The following is a 21,093-nucleotide window of genomic DNA, read 5'->3' as shown; positions in this document are numbered from 1 at the left end:
AAATAAAAGTAATAATTAAGTTTTTAATTAAAAAAATCTAATTAAATCACTAATTAAGAAATCTAAGAAGGTGAGACATCTCACACCTCTTAAATATATAATATTAGTTAGAATTATTAAGGGTTAGTTGTTGAATAGTCAAAACCTGATAATCCAAATTAAATAAAATTTGAGAAAAGTCAAATCACTAGAGATAGAATTGAGTTCGATCACAATTGCTAAGTTATGGTTGTAGTGTAAGGATGCCCTGTTTATGATAAATAAGCTCATAGACAAATTGTATTTGAGATTTATGAGTAAATCCATTTATGACAGCTTAAATGCATATATTTCCATGATAAATTAAGCATGAGCATGATTGTATTTGCAAGGCATGTGAAAAATGTATATGAACATGTTGGTTGCAATATGATTTGGCAAAACATGTTTTAGTTGTGCAGTTTCGGGCTACTCTAGCCACAAGGCCTAAATAATTTGGCAATGATTTAGAACTATGGTTTATAGATTGATTCATATTTGTGGTAATGATGCATGTTGATTTCTATTTATTAAAATTATATAATACTACATGAATAAATTGTTAAATAGCACATTGACATGATTCATTGCTTATGAGAATGCATGTTATGCTTTGAGATATAATATTTATGAAATAAATGCAGGATGATAGAAATCTCACAAGATTGCATGGGCATTTGAGTGTTCGATAAAATGATAATTTGTTGTTTCAAAGAGAGAACAATGAGATACCAATGTATTAGCCTAAAAAGTAGATGAATTTACCTATGACCTAATTAATAGGATAATCCTGAGCATGATTTTTTGGTATGCCTTTACCGAGGTATACTGAACCGAAATGGTTGGTGGTTTACCTTAGAGATGGTAGGCGGTATGAAACTCTTTGGGCCTTTTTTTTCTTATTATGTTGCGAAGGACAATGCCTCAACGGTCCCCCAATCCAGAGAATTAAGGAGGACCAAGACTGTCTCTTATATTCTAGGTAGGCACGACTTTAGGATTTCTGCAGAAGTGAGTGATTATGATCATCGTGTGACACAAAGTCATGCCCTCAGATAGATTCTCTCTGAGCACGTTGTTACTTCTCATGACCTGTCTTTGCTCTTGGGAGAATGACTCAGGCAACTACTCAGAAAATTAAAATATATAGCATAATAAACACCCAAGTAGTCTAATCTATTTTGTAGTTGTCCTACACATACCCGATAGGCTTTTGGTAATCAAGTGAAATATAAAATACTTGCTCACTTTACTTTTCTACACTTTTATTCATGTTCATATGATTATGTGGATTCATGCATATTATTGAATGTCTTGGTTTCAATTATAATGTAGTTATGTATGCTTGAAATTGTTATAGCATGCTAGTGTACATTTTTAGAATCATGAATGCATGAACTTTCTATTTAATTGTTTATCTGCTTATTAAATGTTGATTATTATATTTTGGTGATTGATGCATACTATGCAAGCTTTATATATTGTATCTTGTATTAGCTGTCAATCTTACTAAGACTCTTCAAAGTCTCATGCTTTCAAAATAAAATATTTTTTAGGTAATATGTGATCTGTGAAGCGAGTATAGGATGCTTGAGGGGGTTGTAAGGGCTGATGTTTTTAAGATCCCAGGGGCTACTTGTCTTATTTGAATTCGATATTCATTGACTATTTATTTGTTTATTTTTGAACAATGGCTTGAATGATTTAATATTTAATAGAACTATTTTATAATTCAATTAATTTCTCTTATGGGTGATTGAATAACAATGTTTTTAAAATGTAATGTGTCCGGAAGGTTTAACAAAAAATTCAGCATTTAAATTGATTTCAAGTCAATATTTTTTCGTTGTGTTTGCTCACATAAATAATAACTTAAGGATTTTGTCATTTGTATGCTTTATTCTCAAACTTTGTTCTAATGAGCTATTAAACGCCAGTGTATGCGCAAGTTGACTCCTTAGAGCTTATTTCAGTTAAAGCAATGCTAATGATAAAATACTTAAATTAATAATTTTTTCTATGTTATAGTTCAATCAAATTTGTTAACGGTGGTTCCGTACTGGATCTGATACTAGGAGGCTAAGACACACTCATGCTTGTGCTCAGGTGGGTCGTCTAATACTTAGTACGGTTGAAACATGTTCATTGGTGAGAGCATTGTATTATTACATATTAGAAAAAAAAAGAAAATCAATAATGTGTTAACTTTGAAAAAAAAATCTTGGTATTTTTGGTTTGAAATATGTCAGGCCGTTACATGAGGTCTTGTTCACCAAAGTGAGAGAGTTAGATGTCCAAGTTCTTGAGAGAGATAGAGAGAGACATCCTTTGAGAAAGAGGGATATGACATGGAGAATAAGTGGAGAGAGAAAGGCGAACACACCCTTTAGAGAGAGAGAGAGAAATTCCAGATTTCTTTGCAGTATATATTCTCAAGGCTAGACACAAGGACTATATATAGGCTAAAAGGAGCTTCATAAATCTTTACACAATTCACAAAAACAATTTAAATGTAATTCTAATTCTAGTTAAACCTTAAAGCACTTAGGCTAAATTTAGTTAAATCCTTCTTGTACTAGCCTGTTTTTGGAGTCTTGCACTTAAGAAATACACCATTTTCTTGGTCTACCTTCTTCCTTTCTTAGAGTCTCCTTAAATTTTGTTGGCACACCCTTCCTTGAGTTCCAAGAATATGGGAGACACCCCTTGAGTGAGTCCCACCAAGCTCTTTAGTTCAAAATTAAGAGAGGCCATCCCATGTGTGGGCTCCATCAGCTCAAGCTCCTAGATATTTGGGTCTGGATCAATACAGTCTGTATCATCCCCTCCTCCTTGAGATTTGTGTAGTCCACTAGGAAAGAGTTCACAATGATTCCTTTAAAAATTGTAGTTGAACTTCTTAGTAGGTGCTTTCTTGTCATCACAAGCTTTAACATTATGAAAATTTACTTTTGCTTCGTTCATTCACCAGGATAAGACATCAACAATACATTTTTCTATGTTCATCTTGTATTGAAGTTTAAAATCATACCCCATCATTTTGGTGACCTATTTTTGTTGAAGCGAGGTTGAAACATATTGATCAATGAGATACTTAAGGCTCTTATGGTCTATGTAGACCACAAAGTGTCTCCATAATAAGTAGGGCCTCAATTTCTCAAGTGTCAATATGATGGCGAGCATTTCCTTCTTGTATGTTGACAAGGGCTTGGTACGACTGGTGGAGATTTTACTTATGAAAGTCAATGGGTGGTCTTCTTATATAAGAACAACTCTATTTCTGATGTCACATGCATCAGTCTCCACAACAAACACTTAAAAAAATTCTTGCAGAGCTAGCATGAGAGTCTCGCACATGGCTCACTTGAGCTTCTCAAAGGCGAGCTTGGCTCTTTTCAACCAAATAAAGGCATTCTTCTTCAATATTGTTGTTAATGGGGCAACAATGACACCATAGTTATGCACGAACCTTCGATAATACCTAGTAAGTCCAAGAAATCCTCTAAGGCCTGATGGATGCAAGCTTATAAGGCCAAAAGAGCATGGCCTCGATCTTCTCAGGATCCATGTTGATGCTTTATTAATCCACAATATGGCCAAGATATGACACTCTAGGATGTTCAAAGGTACACTTGGATCTTTTGGCCATGAATTGGTGCTCCCTTAGGGTACGTAAGACTACTTCCAAGTGATCCTCCCATGTTCAACTATAAATCAAGATGTCATAAAAAAACACGTGGACAAACTTGTAAAGCATAGGCCAAAATACGTCATTCATGATTCTTTGGAAGGTTGTCGAGGTGTTTGTCAATCCAAAGGCCATTACTAGGAACTCAAACAGGCAATCGTGAGTCCTAAATGCCATCTTTGGAAAGTCTTTATCTTCCACCTATATTTGGTGATATCTAGCTCAAAGATTAATCTCGGTGAAAACTCAAGCACTGTGTAATTTATTATGATCGAGATCAGGTGTTTGTCTTTCATGGTCATAGAATTTAGAGCTATATAATTGACACATAAGTGCCATGTATTATCCTTCTTTCACACCAATAATACCGACGAATAGTAGGGGATCAAACTTGGTTTAATCACCCCACTATCAAGCATCTCCTGGATAAGTCTTTCAATCTCGTCTTTCAGGGAATGCACATATCGATTCAGCCTAACACTCACAGGTCCAACACCGGAAATAAGGGTGAGATGGTGATCTTGTGATCTTTGGAAAGGTAGGGAGGTTGGTTCAGTGAACGCCTTCTTGAATTTAGTGAAGACCTCCTTTAGTTCGGGTCAGACCTCCTCCATTTCTTTGTCGCCCGTTTACTATCCACTCAGAGCATGCAAAGTAAAGCTGCTTGAGTGGCTCTATAGATTTCAAGAGCCACCTTTGAGCCTACCTTAAGCCTATGAGCTTTTAATCATATTTTTTTTCATCTTCTATAAAAAACATCTTCATTTTACAAAAAATCCATTTAACTTTTTCCAAGGTTTAGAGCTAACTCATCTCTAGAACCACATAAACACCTTTCATAAGCATCACGTAGAGATCTACATTAAATTTGAATCGTTGGAGATCCAAATCCATATCAGGGCACATGCTTGCACACTTGAGGTGGCTACCATCCCCAACCATTACATCAAATTAGGGTTGCTCCTTAACACAACATCTAATGACTTGTACAAGATCTTCCCACACAAAGTTGTGGGTTGATCCAGTGTCGATGAGCACCTTGACTTGTTGTTTTTGTATACACTCTTTCACCCTCATGAATTTTGGGATGAACACACAAACAAGGGCATGATAAGAGATTTTATGTCCTTGTTCCACTTTCTCATCTGTTTCACCCATAGTAAATGTTTGTTCATCTTCAATCTCATCCTTACTTTTGCATACAACTAATAATTTGAGGGATTTGCAATTGTGTCTGGGAGTTCATTTCTCATCACAATTGTAGCAAAGACCCTTGTTGAGCCTATCATTCATTTGAGTCTTGCTAACAAATTCGGTTTTAACATTGAAACCCAATTTTGTTTTGGATCCTTCTTCTTTACTTGGGATGCGAGTTCTTAGCCTATCAGGAGTCAACTAAGCCTTTTTACAAATGGGAAATTTTTTATACGCTCTTCCACCACTCTTGCCTTCAGAAAACAATCATCTAGGGTTTGAGGGTCTAGAGTCATGAGCTCAACCCTAATCTCATCTTGTAATCTTCCCAAAAATGTGCCTACAAAAGCAGGTTTGGCCCAATCACCGACATGGTACTAAGGTCTATGAATTCTGCTCAGTATTCTTGAATGGACCCTTTTTGCTTAATGTGTTTTCATCTCCATGTTATTACTAACGTAGGGTGACAGTCCAAACCTTTTCAAGAGTTTTTTTTTTTGAACTCATGCCAAGTAGGTGTTTCATGGCATTGCTTACGCCACCAGTACCACCTTAGGGCTTCACCTTCGAGGTGAGTCACGACACATCCTAATCTTTTTTTGAGAGAACTAGTTGGCTTACAAAATATTATTTGGTTTTGTACATCCAATCATGGGGGTTCTTTCCAGGTAGGTGAGAAGAGGGATTTTGATAGAGCGTGGAAGGGAGATGACAAATGGTTGTGTCCTCGAGCCCACTCCATGATCTCTTGGGTGCCAACCATGGATGGATTCTCACACATCCTCCTCCTCGAGATCGTCATGCTCTTCACAAAAATCTTTGCCTCCATTAGTAAATTAGAAATCTTTTCTAGGCAACTTGGACAACCATTTGTTGTTGTAACAAGTTGGTGATGTTTTTAAGATTGGTTTCAAAACTAGCCACAAGAGACCGAAGACACACTGAGTTTGGCATTGGTTTTCTTCACAAACTTGGTTATGGTTTTAGGGTTCATTTATGAGATTTGGTCAGGGTATTAGGTTCAGGGAGAAAAATTAGCAATCTCAAACGGTGCAATAGAAAAGTCTCAAATTTTGTGAGATGATTTTGAACACCTTAAACTAGATTCAATTAAAATTTCAAGGGTAAAAGACATGGGAACAAAGAGATGCAAATTTTGAAAGTTGCAGGGAAATACAAGTTATGCAGGGACTGACCAGGTTTAGATCTGACATATCTGGATTGTAAAATCGAGTTCTTAGAGTTGAGAATTCAATAAATCCTGAAATTCTGAGGTTTAGTTCTAGGCACATTAAAGACCACTGAGTCAAAAAATCAGACTCAAGTTCCTCACGGTTTAGGTTAGAATTTTTTTGAAAGTCTCACATAGTTTCTGGGTTCGATAGAAATCAGGTGGGCTGAATGGAGTTCAATTAGGTTTAACTTAGGTTTGGGATAAGGCAACAAACTTGGTCGACTTACTTGAGTTAGGGGGATTGAAAAGGGTCTTCTATAGAGGATGAGATTGGTTAGTTGAGGTCGGATCCACCAGGGTTATGATCGAAAAAGTGCAAACTGCCTAGACTCGGGTTGACACACATTTAGTTGTGTTGTACCTTAGGCAACAACCTAAGGGCCGCATAGTGGACTCGACCTACTAGAGATCTTGTTCACTACAATGAGAGAGTGAAATGGTTAAGCCCTTAAGATAAAGATAGAGAGAGTGAAAGACGTTCTTAGAGAGAGTGAGAGGGACATGAGATAGATAGGAAGAGAAGAGAGAGTGGAACACACCCTTTAGAGAGAGAGTATGTGAGACAAAAATTCTAGATTTATTTTCATTATATATTTTTAATGCTAGAAACAATGCCTATATATAAGTCAGGAGGGGCTTTATAAAACATTACATAATTCACAAAAATAATTTAAATGCAATCCTAATTCTAGTTAAACCTCAAAGGGCCTAAATTAAATCTAGTTAAGCCCTCCTTGGACTAGCATTTTTTTGGAGTCTTACGCTTCAGAAATAGATCAACTTCTTAATCTACCTTGTTCTTTTTCCTAGGGCTACACATCCTTTCTTGAATTCAAAAAATAGGGGAGACCCCTCTTGACTGGGTCCTACCAAGCTCTTTAGTTCAAAATTAAGGGGGACGCCCCATGTGTGGGCTCCATCAGCTCAAGCTCCCAGATCCTTGGGTCTGGATCAATACAGTCCCTATAAACACACAAGCTCTTTATTCTGGTTAAGTTGCTCAACTTTGGAGGAAGTGCTCGCTTAAGCTGGTCCAAAGTGCTGCATTTTTAACAGTAGACGAAAAAACAGGGTCATGTTTAAAGGGGGGTTCAGAGAACGTGCATTCACTGGGCAGGACAGTCGTCTGTTGTGGAACAATGTATGGTATTAGACAAAGAAACCAGAGACCAATCGGTATGTGACATGAATATGTGGTACCATCCAGACAACACATAAAATGACTACGTAACATAACCAACCTCCCCAATACTTATGAACAAAAAAAAAAAAAAAATTAGACAGAGAAACTAACCGGGGAGAGTTCCTATGATGGTTCATGCACGCAATGAATGGAATGATCGTCAACATGAAGGCTTCATATGATACAGTAGCAGATCCTGTGTAGCGTGGATCTTTTCTCCTTGAACTTCTCAATCAATCCCTGTGAAGACCAAAAAAAAAAAGATATAAATATGAACATGAACTGAACTGAGATAACTACCTGCTACCATCGAGAGTAACACTACCTTGATTAACAAAGATTTTGCAGTTTTCCAAACCGTAGAATCATGAACTTTGAAAAAGAGTTTAAAGGCAACCGATTGCTGAGACTAGATGGTTATTTCAAAATCCTGATTGGCATGGTTTTGAGTAATATATTCAACTGACTTGAACACAAAGAAAATCAAGCCTATGAGCGACATGGTATGCCAACTATAACCAGAATGAAAATGCATTTAGTTTGGGTTCAGATATTTATCAGGTCAGTTATTGAGGAACTAAACTAGGGATGACAGTGGACCGGGGGAAAGCGGGGCCCTACCCCGCCTCGCCCCGTTTGGACCGGGGATGAAGGGTATGAAACGGGGATGGAGGCGGGGACGAAGGTTAAAATCCATCCCCGTCTGGGGGTGGAGGCGGGGATGGATGTGCACTTTTCCCCGCCCCGCCCCGTCCCCGCCTCATCCACGCCCCAACCCTGCCCCGGCCACTTTTCCCCGCAATATCCCCGCCCCGCCTCATCCCCGTTTGAACTGGGGATGGAGGACATGAAACGGGGATGAAGGCGGGGATGGAGGATAAAATCCATTCCCCGCCGGGGATGGAGGTGGGGGTGGAGGATAAAATCTTGAGGCGGGGCGGGGGTGGAGACCTTGTCCCCTGCCCCGCCCCACTGCCATCCCTAAACTAAACGGACTCAGTTGAACAATTGTTGGGCTGACAGACTTCCTGCAATTTAAGCTTTATATAAATTTATTGTTTTCTCAAAATGACAACAACCAGTTTGGTGGTGTAATGGTTAGTGTCTTGTATATGAGTTAGGTTAACCCAAGAACAACCCAAAGTTAGTTTATGATTGAAGTAATTTGATTAAACAATAGCAATACTTTGGTCGGCATTTGCAAACTCTGAAACATTTGGTATGCTCATGAATTAAGCCAAAATTGGTTGGGGGCAGGTCTGAGTCAAACCCAATTGGAGTTCCATCCCATTTGCGTCCATGGCCTCGAGCTTCATACCTAGCACGAACCTACAGAAACACTGGACCTGGTCCGAAACGAAGTCCGAGCTGGGTCTCTCACTTGCCATTATGCTTGGTTCATGCTGATTTACATGGACTCGTGTCAGATTCCAATGTCAATTCTCACGCAACTTGTCCACCAACTCCCCACCAAACACCGGCTTGCACCAGCCTCCGTCGCTTTAAAAAATCGGCAGCATAATTATATTATTATTCAAAGAGAAAATTTTAATATAGAACAGATATTTTCGTATAATTCAAAAAAATGCCTAATTTTTAGAATTTTAAGAAAGCCTTAGATAAAAAAAAAAAACCATCTCGTTTAAATTAACTGAAGTTTTTGCTAACTTATCCTTTGTTAGGACAAATGTTATTACCATTGTATACTCCAATAGCATAACATGGGTATAACTGGGTTCTGATTTGTTATCTCTCTTACTTGATTTTTTTTTTTTACATTTTAGCTATACTTTTATAATGCATTGATCTTTATTATAGAAGAGAATAATTAAACTTTGGAGGAGAGAAGAAAAAAAGTGGTGAATAATTTTCTATATCATATTTGAGATTTTTTTCCAAAGTTTTTTTCCTTTGAAAGGCAAGCTGGGGTTAGTCAAACCCCCACCAGTTATTATTCAACCTGCAACCAGGGGTGGGGATCGGGCCAGCCCAAAGGCCTGGTTCGGGCTGGCCGGTCGGGAAAACCCTGGCCCACGGCCCGCCCGTTAGGCTCATGGGCCTAATCGGTCTGGGTCAGGCCTATTACATAATATATTATATTATATTATGTTATATATAATGTATATAATATATATAATAATGGGTCAGCCCTTGTCGGCCTGCTTTGGGCTGGGCCCGGTCAAAGGCCCGGTTTGGGCCAAGCCAAGGCCAAATATACTGGCCTAGGCCCAGCCCATGGTAGGCTAAGCAAGGCTGGCCCGTGGGCTGCCCGACCCAGTGCCCACCTCTACCTGCAACGCCACATAACAAGGAGAGGTGCACTGACAGCTCCTACCAACTACGTGGAGCCCCTATTGGTGATTTTTTAAGCTTAGATGCATTTTAAAAATTCTTCAAAACATAGATACACTTTTTATTTTTTATCATAATTGATTAATTGTAAGATGCATGCCTAAATTTTGTTATGGTTAATAAAAAAATCCATAAATAGTTTGGACACTAAATTTGCAAACAAAATCTACTTTGACATTTTTTACAAGAACTTTTTTAAAGGAAAAAGTGCACTTTGAGATTTTAGAAAAAACTAAGGACCATCTTAAAAGCTTTCCTCTTATTTGTTTTTCTTTAAAAATAATTTCAAATAGCCACCAGAATTTTGACTCTAATTCGTATCTGCGGCAAAAATTTCGAAACTTTTCAACCTCCCTCCAAAGTTTTCAAATTTCGAGTAGGATTCTGTTTTTTAATTCTCGGATTTGTTTTTGTTTTCTCTTATTCAGGTCCTAATCCAATCAATTCTCATTAGTCGGTGTTTAGGACACTGCATTTAGATGGATTTGCAAGGGGCTGGGAAAATCAAATACAGGAATTTAAGGGGAGTGACTTTTCTGAGAAATAGGGGATTATTCTTATTGTTTGGAAGAACTGTCAAGGATTCTGACTGTCAATTCCTCTTCGTTCATGAACTTGTTTGAAGAAGATGCTTTGTTTAATTAGGTGGTGGTTGTGGCTGCAGTGTTATCATTGCTTAGGTGATCCTACTGATAGAATCAAGAAGGTAACTCTTTAGGAGATGGCAGTTAAGGAGATTGAATTGGTAGTGGTATGAGGGTGGGGCAGTTTTAGTTGGTGGTGATGAAAGGGGTATAATCTTGATGTGGCTCCTTCATCATCCATGATATATATATATATATATATATATATATATATATATATATATATATATATATATATATATATATATATATATATATATATATATATATATATATAGAGAGAGAGAGAGAGAGAGAGAGAGAGAGCTGCACGTATCATGCCCACTTTTTCATTCTGCCTCATTGTTTAAAGTGTGTTATGATACATCTGAACTGTTAGATATGTTTAGCATGCTCGATTTAGTGGGAATCTACTCTTGGATCATATTTTTTTGACAAAATAATGTATTTTTATGAGCCAAAAAAATTGATTCTTTTAAAACCATTGATTTTGGATCACCTTAAAAACCTGTATAGAGGACAGATTTCAGTGATCCAAAAGGCAGTTCCCACTAAACAAAACCTATAGATCACATCTTTGGTGTTAATTAGATGTAAGAAAAATACCAAAAAATTACGATTTTGAGGAGCATAAGTAGAACAAGAAAGTGAACAAAACCAGCACATTACTCTCTCTCTCTCTCTATATATCTATCTATCTATCTATCTATCTATCTATATATATATATATATAAAGTGATAGACGGCCAAGCGCCAAAAAATGCAAAAAACAAACATGAATTTGTGCATTTTGCCCTTTAGTTTAGTGGACTTAGCAGTGGTTTGGACGGCGGCTAAAGGAACAAAAACACACAAATTTGCATTTTTGCTTCTTTTTTCGTGTCACCCCCTGTGATGAACTACCCATACATCCCTATTGGTGGTTGCACAGCTACCACTCAGTGTATTTAATGGATAATTAACAGAAGTTATTGAAAGCAGCCAACCTGCCGGATGTAATTTGCGTAACCGAAGCAAAACTTTGGGGGAAAGTTGAAAAGGTCCAAACTTTTGCCTCATATATGAAATAGAGTCAAAAGTTTGGTGGCTTTTTGAAAATTTTCCTTTTCTTTATTTCACTCGTTACGCAACGGCTGACGCCAATTCCGAACCCCGCCACTGTGAAGCTCTCTCACTCTTGGCTTCCTTTTAACTCCCTCCTCTCTAGAGCTTCCATGTCGTAATTGCAGATCCATTTCTCCAGTCTTCCCTCTCCTTCCCTCCTCCCTTTCCGCTCTCTGCGTCGATCCTCTCCTCCTTCCCTCCCTCTCGACTTGCTCTCTCGTTTCGCGGTCTCTCTCTCTTGCCGCAGAAATCGTCTCTCTTCTGTCGTCATGGCGGCCGCCGTACAACCGAATTGGCTCCCTCCTCCCAAGCTCTTTGATAACACGCTCCCTTCTAAAGGTCTTCCCTCTTCTTCCTTCTTCGTTTCCTTGATTTCTTGCCTCGATTCGTCTTCGTTTTTTTTCATTCTTTCTTTCTTTACTGATCAAGAGAGCTTGCTCTGTTGCCTTCCTTGCAGAGGTGCTGGAAATTTTGCGTGGCGCGGACGCCGTGTGCTTCGACGTCGATAGCACGGTGTGCATCGACGAGGGGATCGATGAGTTGGCGGATTTCTGCGGCGCGGGAGAAGCGGTCGCTGAGTGGACGAAGAGGTGCGTTTGGTGAAGGATTGGAGGATTTAGGTGTTTTGGGGTGTTTTTTTTTATTTATTTTGGGTTTTTTTTTTTTTGAGGCAGAGCAATGGGCGGATCTGTTCCGTTTCAGGACGCTCTGGCTGCGAGGCTCAATCTGTTCAAGCCTTCATTGGCTCAGGTGAATGATTTCCTCAGCAAGCGGCCTCCCAGGTGATACATTTATCTCCTACATTTCATTCATTATATTTGTGTGTTTCTATAAATGTTGAAAATTTCTATTTTGTTTTTGTTCCCTCTCTCTTTTTGTTTTCTTTTTTATTGACATGGTGGGGGAATTTCTGGCTTTTAAAATTTCAACTGGACATGATCTTAAATCATAATTTTTAAGTGGAATTAGTTCAAGGTATGGTGTGCCTAAGCTCCTTTGAGTTATGCTATTCTACAACCTCAGAAAGTTGGACCATGTCACTGTTAGGAGTAACACCTACTCGGATCAATCTAGGTTTAATGTTCTGTTTCATTAATATTTTGCATAGTTGGTAGAAAACCAGCGTGTACTGGTAGAAAGGTATACTGTTGAGGAGAAAATGAGTCCCACCGTAAAAGTTGAACAGGAGGAATAGAAGATTGAGGTATGGTATTACAAATAAACAATGATGTCTCCTATCTATGGTTTTCTAGTTTTCTAGCATGGTTTTAGCATTACCATTAGCTTTATATAAGTGGATTTATACTCCTGCTAGTAGATCATAATTAGTAACATGGTATTAATCAACAGCTTGAAAGACGCAAAATCATGGGTTGCAATTGTGCATTGGTATTGGGTGCATTATTGTCAAGAGCTGAACAAAGACATCATGTTTGAGGATCATAAAGTGTCGGTATTTATTGTTGGATGATGCATTTATCTTGTGTTGAGAGTGAAAATATTGGCTTCCAGCGTTTTGTTTTTTGGCAGATGAACAGAGCATGCATCTGTGAAAACTTAAAAAGGGATTATATTATCTTACCACAGAGTAAATTATTCCCTTAAATATTAACCCAATGGATATGATCAAGATAGTTATAGGTTGACCAAATTAGCAGTAAGCATTCTTCTATCCAAGACTTACTAAAACTCAAGTAGATGATTGTCAGGCACGGATGGTACCTCTGTCATGTTGATACTTAGCAATCAATCTGCTTAGATGTGCCATGTGCTAGAGCATAATCATTGAGGACAGTTCCTTTTGAAAAGTAGTACCAAGAAAGGAATAACATGCATACTCCTCAGCCAGAGCAGCTTGATTTTGACCAAGGACACAATGTGAGAATAAAAAAGGAAGAGTTTGATTATTAAAATGGAGTTCCCATTTGATGTTTCCAGATGTGGAGTTGATGAATCTACCAACTTTCCCATTAGACTAGTTGCTTCACCTGTAACTTCAACCAGATTCAACTTATGGTTCTCCCTCAACTTTGCAATCTGTTGTTAGTTTACTTGTTCAAGTTGCAGGGTCAAATTACATACATCAAAATGTTAGTCTTGTAAATTACCTTTTACACTGATTTTTCTAACATTGTCTCTCGTTTTTTTTTCTTATGCTCTTTGTATCTATTCTTGTGGATTATGTGTTTATAGACTCCATCTCTTAAATTTCCATTCTTTTCCTTTTTGCTGCATGTGTGTCCCTTCTATATACTTTCATATTATTTCTGTGCTGAGCTCAACTTTGTATTTTTTTAACTAGGATTTCTCCAGGCATAGCTGACTTGATGCAAAAGCTAAAGGCTATGAATATCAATGTCTACCTCATTTCTGGAGGCTTTCGTCAAATGATCAATGTATGTTGCCACCTTTTGATATGATATTTATGTTATACTTTTTTCTTTTGCTAGTCATTAAATATTACATTGAGTGCACTGCTTGGTGCAATGGTAAAGCGTCAGTCTGACAGATTGGTAACATAGGTTCAAGTCCTGAGATGTACCACCTTCTTGTGAAAAAACAAAGTATGGGACTGCCTATGGCCTTTTGATCTTTACAACCCATTTCATTACACAATCATCTGGCATCTAAAAGGGGGAGTCATTTTAGTTGCCTAACCATTCAGAGTTTTGAAAAATTCCTTCAGACCATAGTTTTGCATATAATAATTGGTAAATTTTAAATCTAGCCAGATGCATGACAAACTACTTGTTAGGCATAATTAAAACAATCTCATAAGGACAAATACTTTGTATCACCTGTTTGATCCATCTGTTAGGGACCTACATAAATTGGAAATAACATGGATATATGGGGAGTTTTATTTATATATATATTATTTATTTATATATATATATATTTATATATGAGAAATGTGTAGCTTCCAAATCATTTATCTCCTAGACCGACTCAAACCCCTTTAAAAAACATACTTGTATGTGTTTTTGCTCAATCTAAACCTATAGACATGTTTATCATTGTTTATTCACTAAGAACCATGTTTTGGATTGAATCACTTTAAGAAGAATTCTTGATTTTTAGTTAATCAAATTTTGGTACAATATAAACTATTGATTGTTTTTGTTGAGCTAAAACTAAACATGAAAAATGTTTAAACTAATACATGTTTTCTACTAAGTGAAGCATAAAAATCACATCTGTGGATTTAGGTTAACTCAAAAACATGTATGTGAAAATACAATAAAATCACAAAATTGTCAAATCAGTCACATAAGGCGCTTAAAGTTCTTCATTATTTTGTTAGTTTATTTTGATATATGCCAAAAAAACAAAAAAGTCTATCTGTATGATTTGCTTCTTTTGTTTCAACCTGTTCAGTGAAAAACTTAATCATGTAGTTAGACTAAGAAAATATTTAGAATAGTGAAGACTTTTAACTATAAAAATAACTAAAGTTCTTTAGTATCTTGTTAGTTTATTTTGATATATGCCAAAAAACAGAAAAGTCTATCTGTATGATTTGCTTCTTTTGTTTCAACCTGTTAAATGAAGAACTTAATCATGTAGATGGACTAAGAAAATATTTAGAATAGTGAAGGCTTTTAACTATATAAACAACACATGGGTCTTCTGGGAGCAGTTAAAGAGAAAGCACTTTAAGCTTTTAACTTACTAATAGGATGTCTTTGATCTTTCATATGGCCTATTGTATTAGCAATCTGCTTTACGGTATTTAGGGATATAAGCAGTTCGGATTTGGACGGATGAGCTAATGCCAAATCTGACTAATAGGATAATGGCTAATTGGACTCGGATTTGGATCCATATTCAGATGGGATAAAGCTAATACTGAATCCAAAAAAATACATGTAACCAGATTCAGTCATGAAATCCTTATACCGAATCTGAATTCAAATAATGATTGGATTCAGTTTTCTTAATTGAATCCTAACTAATCAGAACGAGAATCGGGTCGAATATTGGACATATCCAACCTGTTGACATCCCTGACAGTGGTGTTGTGGTGGTTATTATCTAAGTAGTCAAAAGCGCTAGTTGATGTCTAGGTGCCAATCCCCTAAAGGGCCTAGTCGGTGCCTAGGTAGGGCTAGCTAGCCTAGTTGGGACCAAAAAGAGAAAAAAAATGAAAAATACAATGAATTCTTAAAAATAATCGACAGTTTATGAAACTTAAAAAAGATAATTCATGAGCAAAGCTAAATAATTAAAACATAATTGCATTTCTAATATTTAAGTCCATCTAAATATTTGTTTAGTGTGTCGCCTGGAGACCCACAAAAGAATAAATTTATTTAAAATAAAAATAAAAAGTCATAACAATAAGAAAAGATACTGAAAAACTTAAATAATTTAAGATACACAATATAAACATGATTATAATGTTTTAAACTTTATGAAAAATACAAATGTAAAATGCCAACCTTGGTGCTTCCCTAGATACTTGCCTAGGTGCCAGACTTGCGGCCATGTAGCCTAGGCGGGATTTTAACTTTCTAGGCTGTTATTGTTTCTGTTGTTGTCGATAAGGATGCTGCTTCATGACTCTCCTAGGTGGAATTATCAGTCTTTTCTTCTTTCTATAAGAGATGAAATTGTATATCATCAACATGATAGATAATTTGGTAGAGCCATACTTAAGCAGGGTCTACCCCAGCTTCCTAGTAAAATACAAAAAAAACAAACAAATTGCTTCTATGTTTTAACAACTTGGTTGATGCCAACCTTTTATGGTCTATGAAGCTATTGCAAAGATCCACATGTTTGCCAGAAAAGCAAAGGCTCTTTGGTCTTTACACCTACAGTCCTGTACTGACTGAGAAAACTTTAATGCAGCCTGTTGCTTCACTTTTTGGTATTCCGCATGAAAATATATATGCAAATCGATTGCTATTTGGAAGCTCTGGTGAGTTTGTTGGATTTGATGTGGAAGAGCCAACATCTAGAAGCGGAGGGAAAGCTGTTGCTGTTGAGTCTATAAAGAAGGTAGTAACTGTATATTTCTTGTTCAAGGTGAATTTTAGTGTACCTTAATCATCTTATGATTCTTTTTGTTAACATTGGATGCAGAAGAATGGGTACAAGGTATTGATCATGATCGGTGATGGGGCAACAGACCTTGAGGTAAATGTGGTGCTCAAAATCAACTTTTTGCCCTCGTTAACTTATGTGCAATGAAGGAATCCACAGATGCATTTAGATTCAAAATGAGAACATTAATATTCTTGTTGAGCCATTTCTTTCCTCCTGATATTCATATTTCAACAAAAAGCAACTTGAGAATAGTTCCAGGCATGGTTCTGCTTTTGTCACAACTTCAGTCCTTTTTCCATCAATTCAGTGCCTGATAACCAATGTGAGATTTCATTTAATATTTTTTTCATGACTTTCTCAATTACTTCATGTATCACAGAACTGTGGTCATCTGGCAGAGAACATCCTAGGTTTAATGGATATTGTATCAAACTCAGTGGTTGCTGGTTATCATATGCACAGATTAAAGAATGTGATTCATTGTATTTGTCTGTACATATATTTGTAGCCTTATGGCCACTTCGCCTTCTTCAAGGATTTCTATTTGCTCCACCTTAGCGAATGTTCATGCGATGGAGACCTCCACAAATACTTGCATTTGTGCATCTATATATCAGCTTGCCTGATATTGCCGATATTTTGAAAATATCACGATAATATCAGGCCAGATGATATTATCAGCAATGATATTTTCAAAATATCGTGATATTATCATGATAATACTGTGATAATATCATGATACTTTTGGGGGAAAAACTCTTTTTTTATATTTTAATCTTATATTTTCAAATTTTTTTGTTTTTCTTTTTTTAGTGAGAGAGTATACCTTTTCCCTTTCTCTCCTTTCTTCTTGTTCTTCTCGTTCTCCTTCTCCTCCTTGGATATAATTCTAAGAAAAAGGGGGTACGAAATCCCCTTTTTTCTCTTTTAAGAAAGAAAGAAAGAAAGAAAGGGGGGTTGTACTCTCTTTCTTCTTCTCTTTTAATAAAAGAAAAACTTTCTTCTCTTCTTTTAGGGGGCGTTTGTGTGCAGCGGAAGAAGACTCCGCTCAAGGGTTTCTGCGGAGTCTTCTTCCGTTGAAACAGAATCGGACCCCCCCAACGGGAAAGCTTTCCGTGGAAAAGGGGGGCGGGGGGTCACATTGAAAACGGCCCTCTCTTTCCACGGGAAAAGAGAGGGAATTGTTTGCGTAGCCGCGGTGGGGCTCATAGAAATGCTTTGTGCTTCATGCGTTTCAGCGGACACCCCCCCCCCCCCCTCCCCCCCGTTTCCATGGCATGCAAGCGTGTCCTTAATAAACTGAGGGATATCTTCCCTAAAAAGGAAAGGGTGTCCTTTCCCTCTTTTCTTTTCTTCTCTTCTTTTTAAGAAAAAGAAGAAAAAGAATGGGGGGCTTTGGTAACCCCCTTTCCAAAATTTTCCTTCCATTTTAAAATACTCATTAAAGTGAGTTGGTGGGAGGAGAGAAAAATCAAAATCGCCCCTCCAATCAACCTCTCAATGTGGTTCCATCTTAACTAGATCCAAAATATAAGGAAATAACTTGATCCAAATATAAGGAAATAACTTGATCCAAATATAAGGAAATAACTGGATCCAAGTTATTTATATTTTTCCAAGAATACGTATTATTTTCTTATACTTTATTATTTTTCATATTTTTGTATTTTTAAAACTCCCAAGATTTTCCAACTTTTGAAAATCTCTCTGAGAATTACCCTCGCCGAGAAAATACCTTGAACGATATAGGTGACTATGCTATATATATAATGCTATGGAATGTGCATGTAACAGCCATTGCAAACGGATAGAGTATTATTTCATGTTTATGAGGACTTGTACACTGAAGCATTCTTCACAGCACTTTCATGTTGATAATACCGACATAAGCAGAAAATTGGGATTATTACTAATTCTGACTACTTTCTGTTCTTGAAAACTCAACTAATATTCAAGCATGCTTCACTATCTATGTCACATGGATACTCCATTGTGACCTACCAATCTGAATCCCCTTATGTACTAGCGACATTGGAGACTTGATAAAAATGGCCATATCCATGTGACAAATAATTCACCACACTTCTGTGCTGAACAAAAGGAAATCAAACAGAGGACCGTGATTATTCCTGAATTCTAACTATTGCAGTGCAATTTTTGGAGCTCTAGGAGACCACTTATTTGTTCTTCATTTTCTGTTCATCATGTTTTTGTCTTATAAGAAATTGGGTTTTATTATACTTCCGAGGTAGACATTGAGAATGTACCCCAGCTGAATGTGATGGCAGTGAATAAATAGATATGGATGATTGAAACAGTCAGTGTGGTTTTTTGTTTTAGAAAAAATTAGGTAAGGATCTTGCAGAAATGAGTTCAGCAACAGAACATGCATTTTGTGTAGTATGGTTTGTATGATGTGATGTATATTCCTATTTGTCAATACTGCACTCATTTTCCAATTTTTTTTCTGCGGAAAACAGAAGTCCTGCTGCAATTTCTCCTATTCATTCACCGATCTATATTGTCACTGATAACTATAAGCAGTAATTTGCTTGTGTTCTAGTTGTAGACAAACTCTCAGAAATTATTTGCTTTTTGTTGAACCACTATTTAAGAATGTAATATCATTGCCTAAGAAATTCCGTGGTCATGCTTGATAAATTTTCACAGACTTTTACCTTTCTTGTTTTCAATTTTCCATTTTTTCATCTGTTCAGGCTCGTAGAGCGGGTGGTGCTGACCTGTTTATCTGTTATGGGGGAGTTCAACTGCGTGAGAGTGTAGCTGCTAAAGCTGATTGGCTGGTTTTCAATTTTCAAGATTTGATAGAGGCTTTTGGCATTCATAATTGAGTTATTCTTTGTTTGATGACTTATTGTTCTTTTGTTATGGCTACATTTGTTTATTTACTCATCGATTCAAAATGCATCATCTCCGTGATGAAATGTATTTTCGTGTTTCCTTTTCATAGATTCGTTAGGATCTTTTTACTCTTCGCATGAGCGAAAGTCACGAAGTTCTCATGATATATAACTTCACTCATTGGGTTTCACAAACTCCCAAATAAAAGGGGGTTCACACATTTTTTTTGCGGTACTCAAGAAGCGCGCAAAAAATTATGTTATTTATGTTGTCTTATTTGTTAATCGTGAAATCGCAAATACCATAGTAAAATTGTGTATTTTATACTAAAGTCATGAGAATCTGTGCGAACATCCTTTCTTTTCACTTAAATGTATTTTTGTACCTATTTTTTGTGGTTTTCACGAAGTGCGCAAAAAAAGTTTTGTGAACCTCATGATCATAACTTCGCAAATACCTTAGAAAATTCGCATAAATCTTGGACCTATATAATCTCATGTTCTTTCATGTTTGCAGTTTTGAGTGGTATAAAAAGCGATTGTCTGCACCTTATGGCTATTTTTGCATTTTTTAGAGTTTCTTTGTGGCCCCCAACTTGCTTGATGTTTGGCTAAAAAAGTCTTGTGACTTTTCTGTCCACTATTTTCAGCAATTCATTGGCAACATCCTTCTAGGTAGGAAGGTGAGTTTCAAACAATATATAGAGTAATGGGTCTATGCTTAAACCTATTTAGTGCTAATTGGGGTTTTCAGCTTCTTTGCTGCTTTTTATAGGGTTCCAGCCCTATAAATGTGTTGGGCATGGTCGATTTACTAAGAATTCACACCTGCATCATGTGTTTTCGATAAAAAAAATGATGTTTGGAGCTTCAAAAATTTATAAAGATTTTGGACAATTGATTTTTCAAACTTTATAAAAACACACCCATGTGTTGGAATCAAGCTCTTCAAGAGTTGATCCCTATAAAATCAAGTACATAGATCATATCTGTAACGTTAGAATTTAAAAATAAAATAAAAAAGGCCCAAAAACCTATTTAGCACGCGGTTTAGCACCAAATGGGTTTAACACCATTCCATTACTCTCTCTCTCTCTATATATATATATATATATATATATATTGTGCGTAGGTTTATGATCACTTTCGAACATGTCCAGAACGAACTCGCGTTAAGCGTCAATGTTATTATTTTTGCATAACACCTTTAGCGGTGACTTTTGTCGCTGCTAAAAGTCTCAGCGGGGACTTTTAGTGACGATTTGTTGTCACCGGTAAAGGTGTTATTTGATGCAAACTTGTATTGAGTGCCCATCATGTGTGTGATGGATGCTCAGCGTGAGTTCATTCTGGTCATGTTTGAAAGTGACCATGCACATACACATTTTCGTATATATATAGTTTTATTTTCATTTCAAACTTTGTTTTTTTTAGAAATGAGCATCATTTAGATTCATGCATATTTATGTAGTTGTTTGCTTGTTTAGTGTTTTATTTAATATTTTTCACGTGATTTACCGTTTAAGGTTTACTATTATATTTATATATATATACATTTGTGTTGTGGATGATTTATGTGCGTTTGCTTGTCTTTTATTTAATTTTTGATGTTTATGTGTTGTTGTAATTGGGCTAGGATTGATTGTATTGGTGTAATGTGTATTTGTTTTCTGCGTAGGTAGTTAATGATAACTTCAGTATTTGTTAAACTACACTATCGTCTTGTTGATTATCGTAGTTGAAGATCTTTAGTGGTCCCCCAA

The 21,093-nt window shown here is 36.7% G+C and overlaps 1 protein-coding gene across 1 annotated transcript; it reads left to right on the top strand.

Moving 5' to 3' along the window:
- Nucleotides 1-11,538: 11,538 nt before the first annotated feature.
- On the top strand, nt 11,539-19,414 carry LOC149839468 (phosphoserine phosphatase, chloroplastic-like). Its single transcript, XM_090004136.1, has 7 exons — nt 11,539-11,756; nt 11,875-12,007; nt 12,092-12,199; nt 13,720-13,813; nt 16,272-16,421; nt 16,506-16,559; nt 19,187-19,414. Exons 1-7 carry the CDS (start codon nt 11,687-11,689, stop codon nt 19,319-19,321), a joined length of 744 nt encoding a protein of 247 aa, XP_089860262.1. The 5' UTR covers nt 11,539-11,686; the 3' UTR covers nt 19,322-19,414.
- The last annotated feature ends 1,679 nt before the right edge of the window (nt 19,415-21,093 follow it).

The sequence above is a fragment of the Nuphar pumila genome, chromosome 4, assembly GCF_984573655.1.
Source record: "Nuphar pumila chromosome 4, dmNupPumi1.hap1.1, whole genome shotgun sequence".
Taxonomy (NCBI): domain Eukaryota; kingdom Viridiplantae; phylum Streptophyta; class Magnoliopsida; order Nymphaeales; family Nymphaeaceae; genus Nuphar; species Nuphar pumila.
The sequence above is the reverse complement of the archived record's forward strand: the minus strand, read 5'-3'. Positions and strand labels throughout refer to the sequence as shown.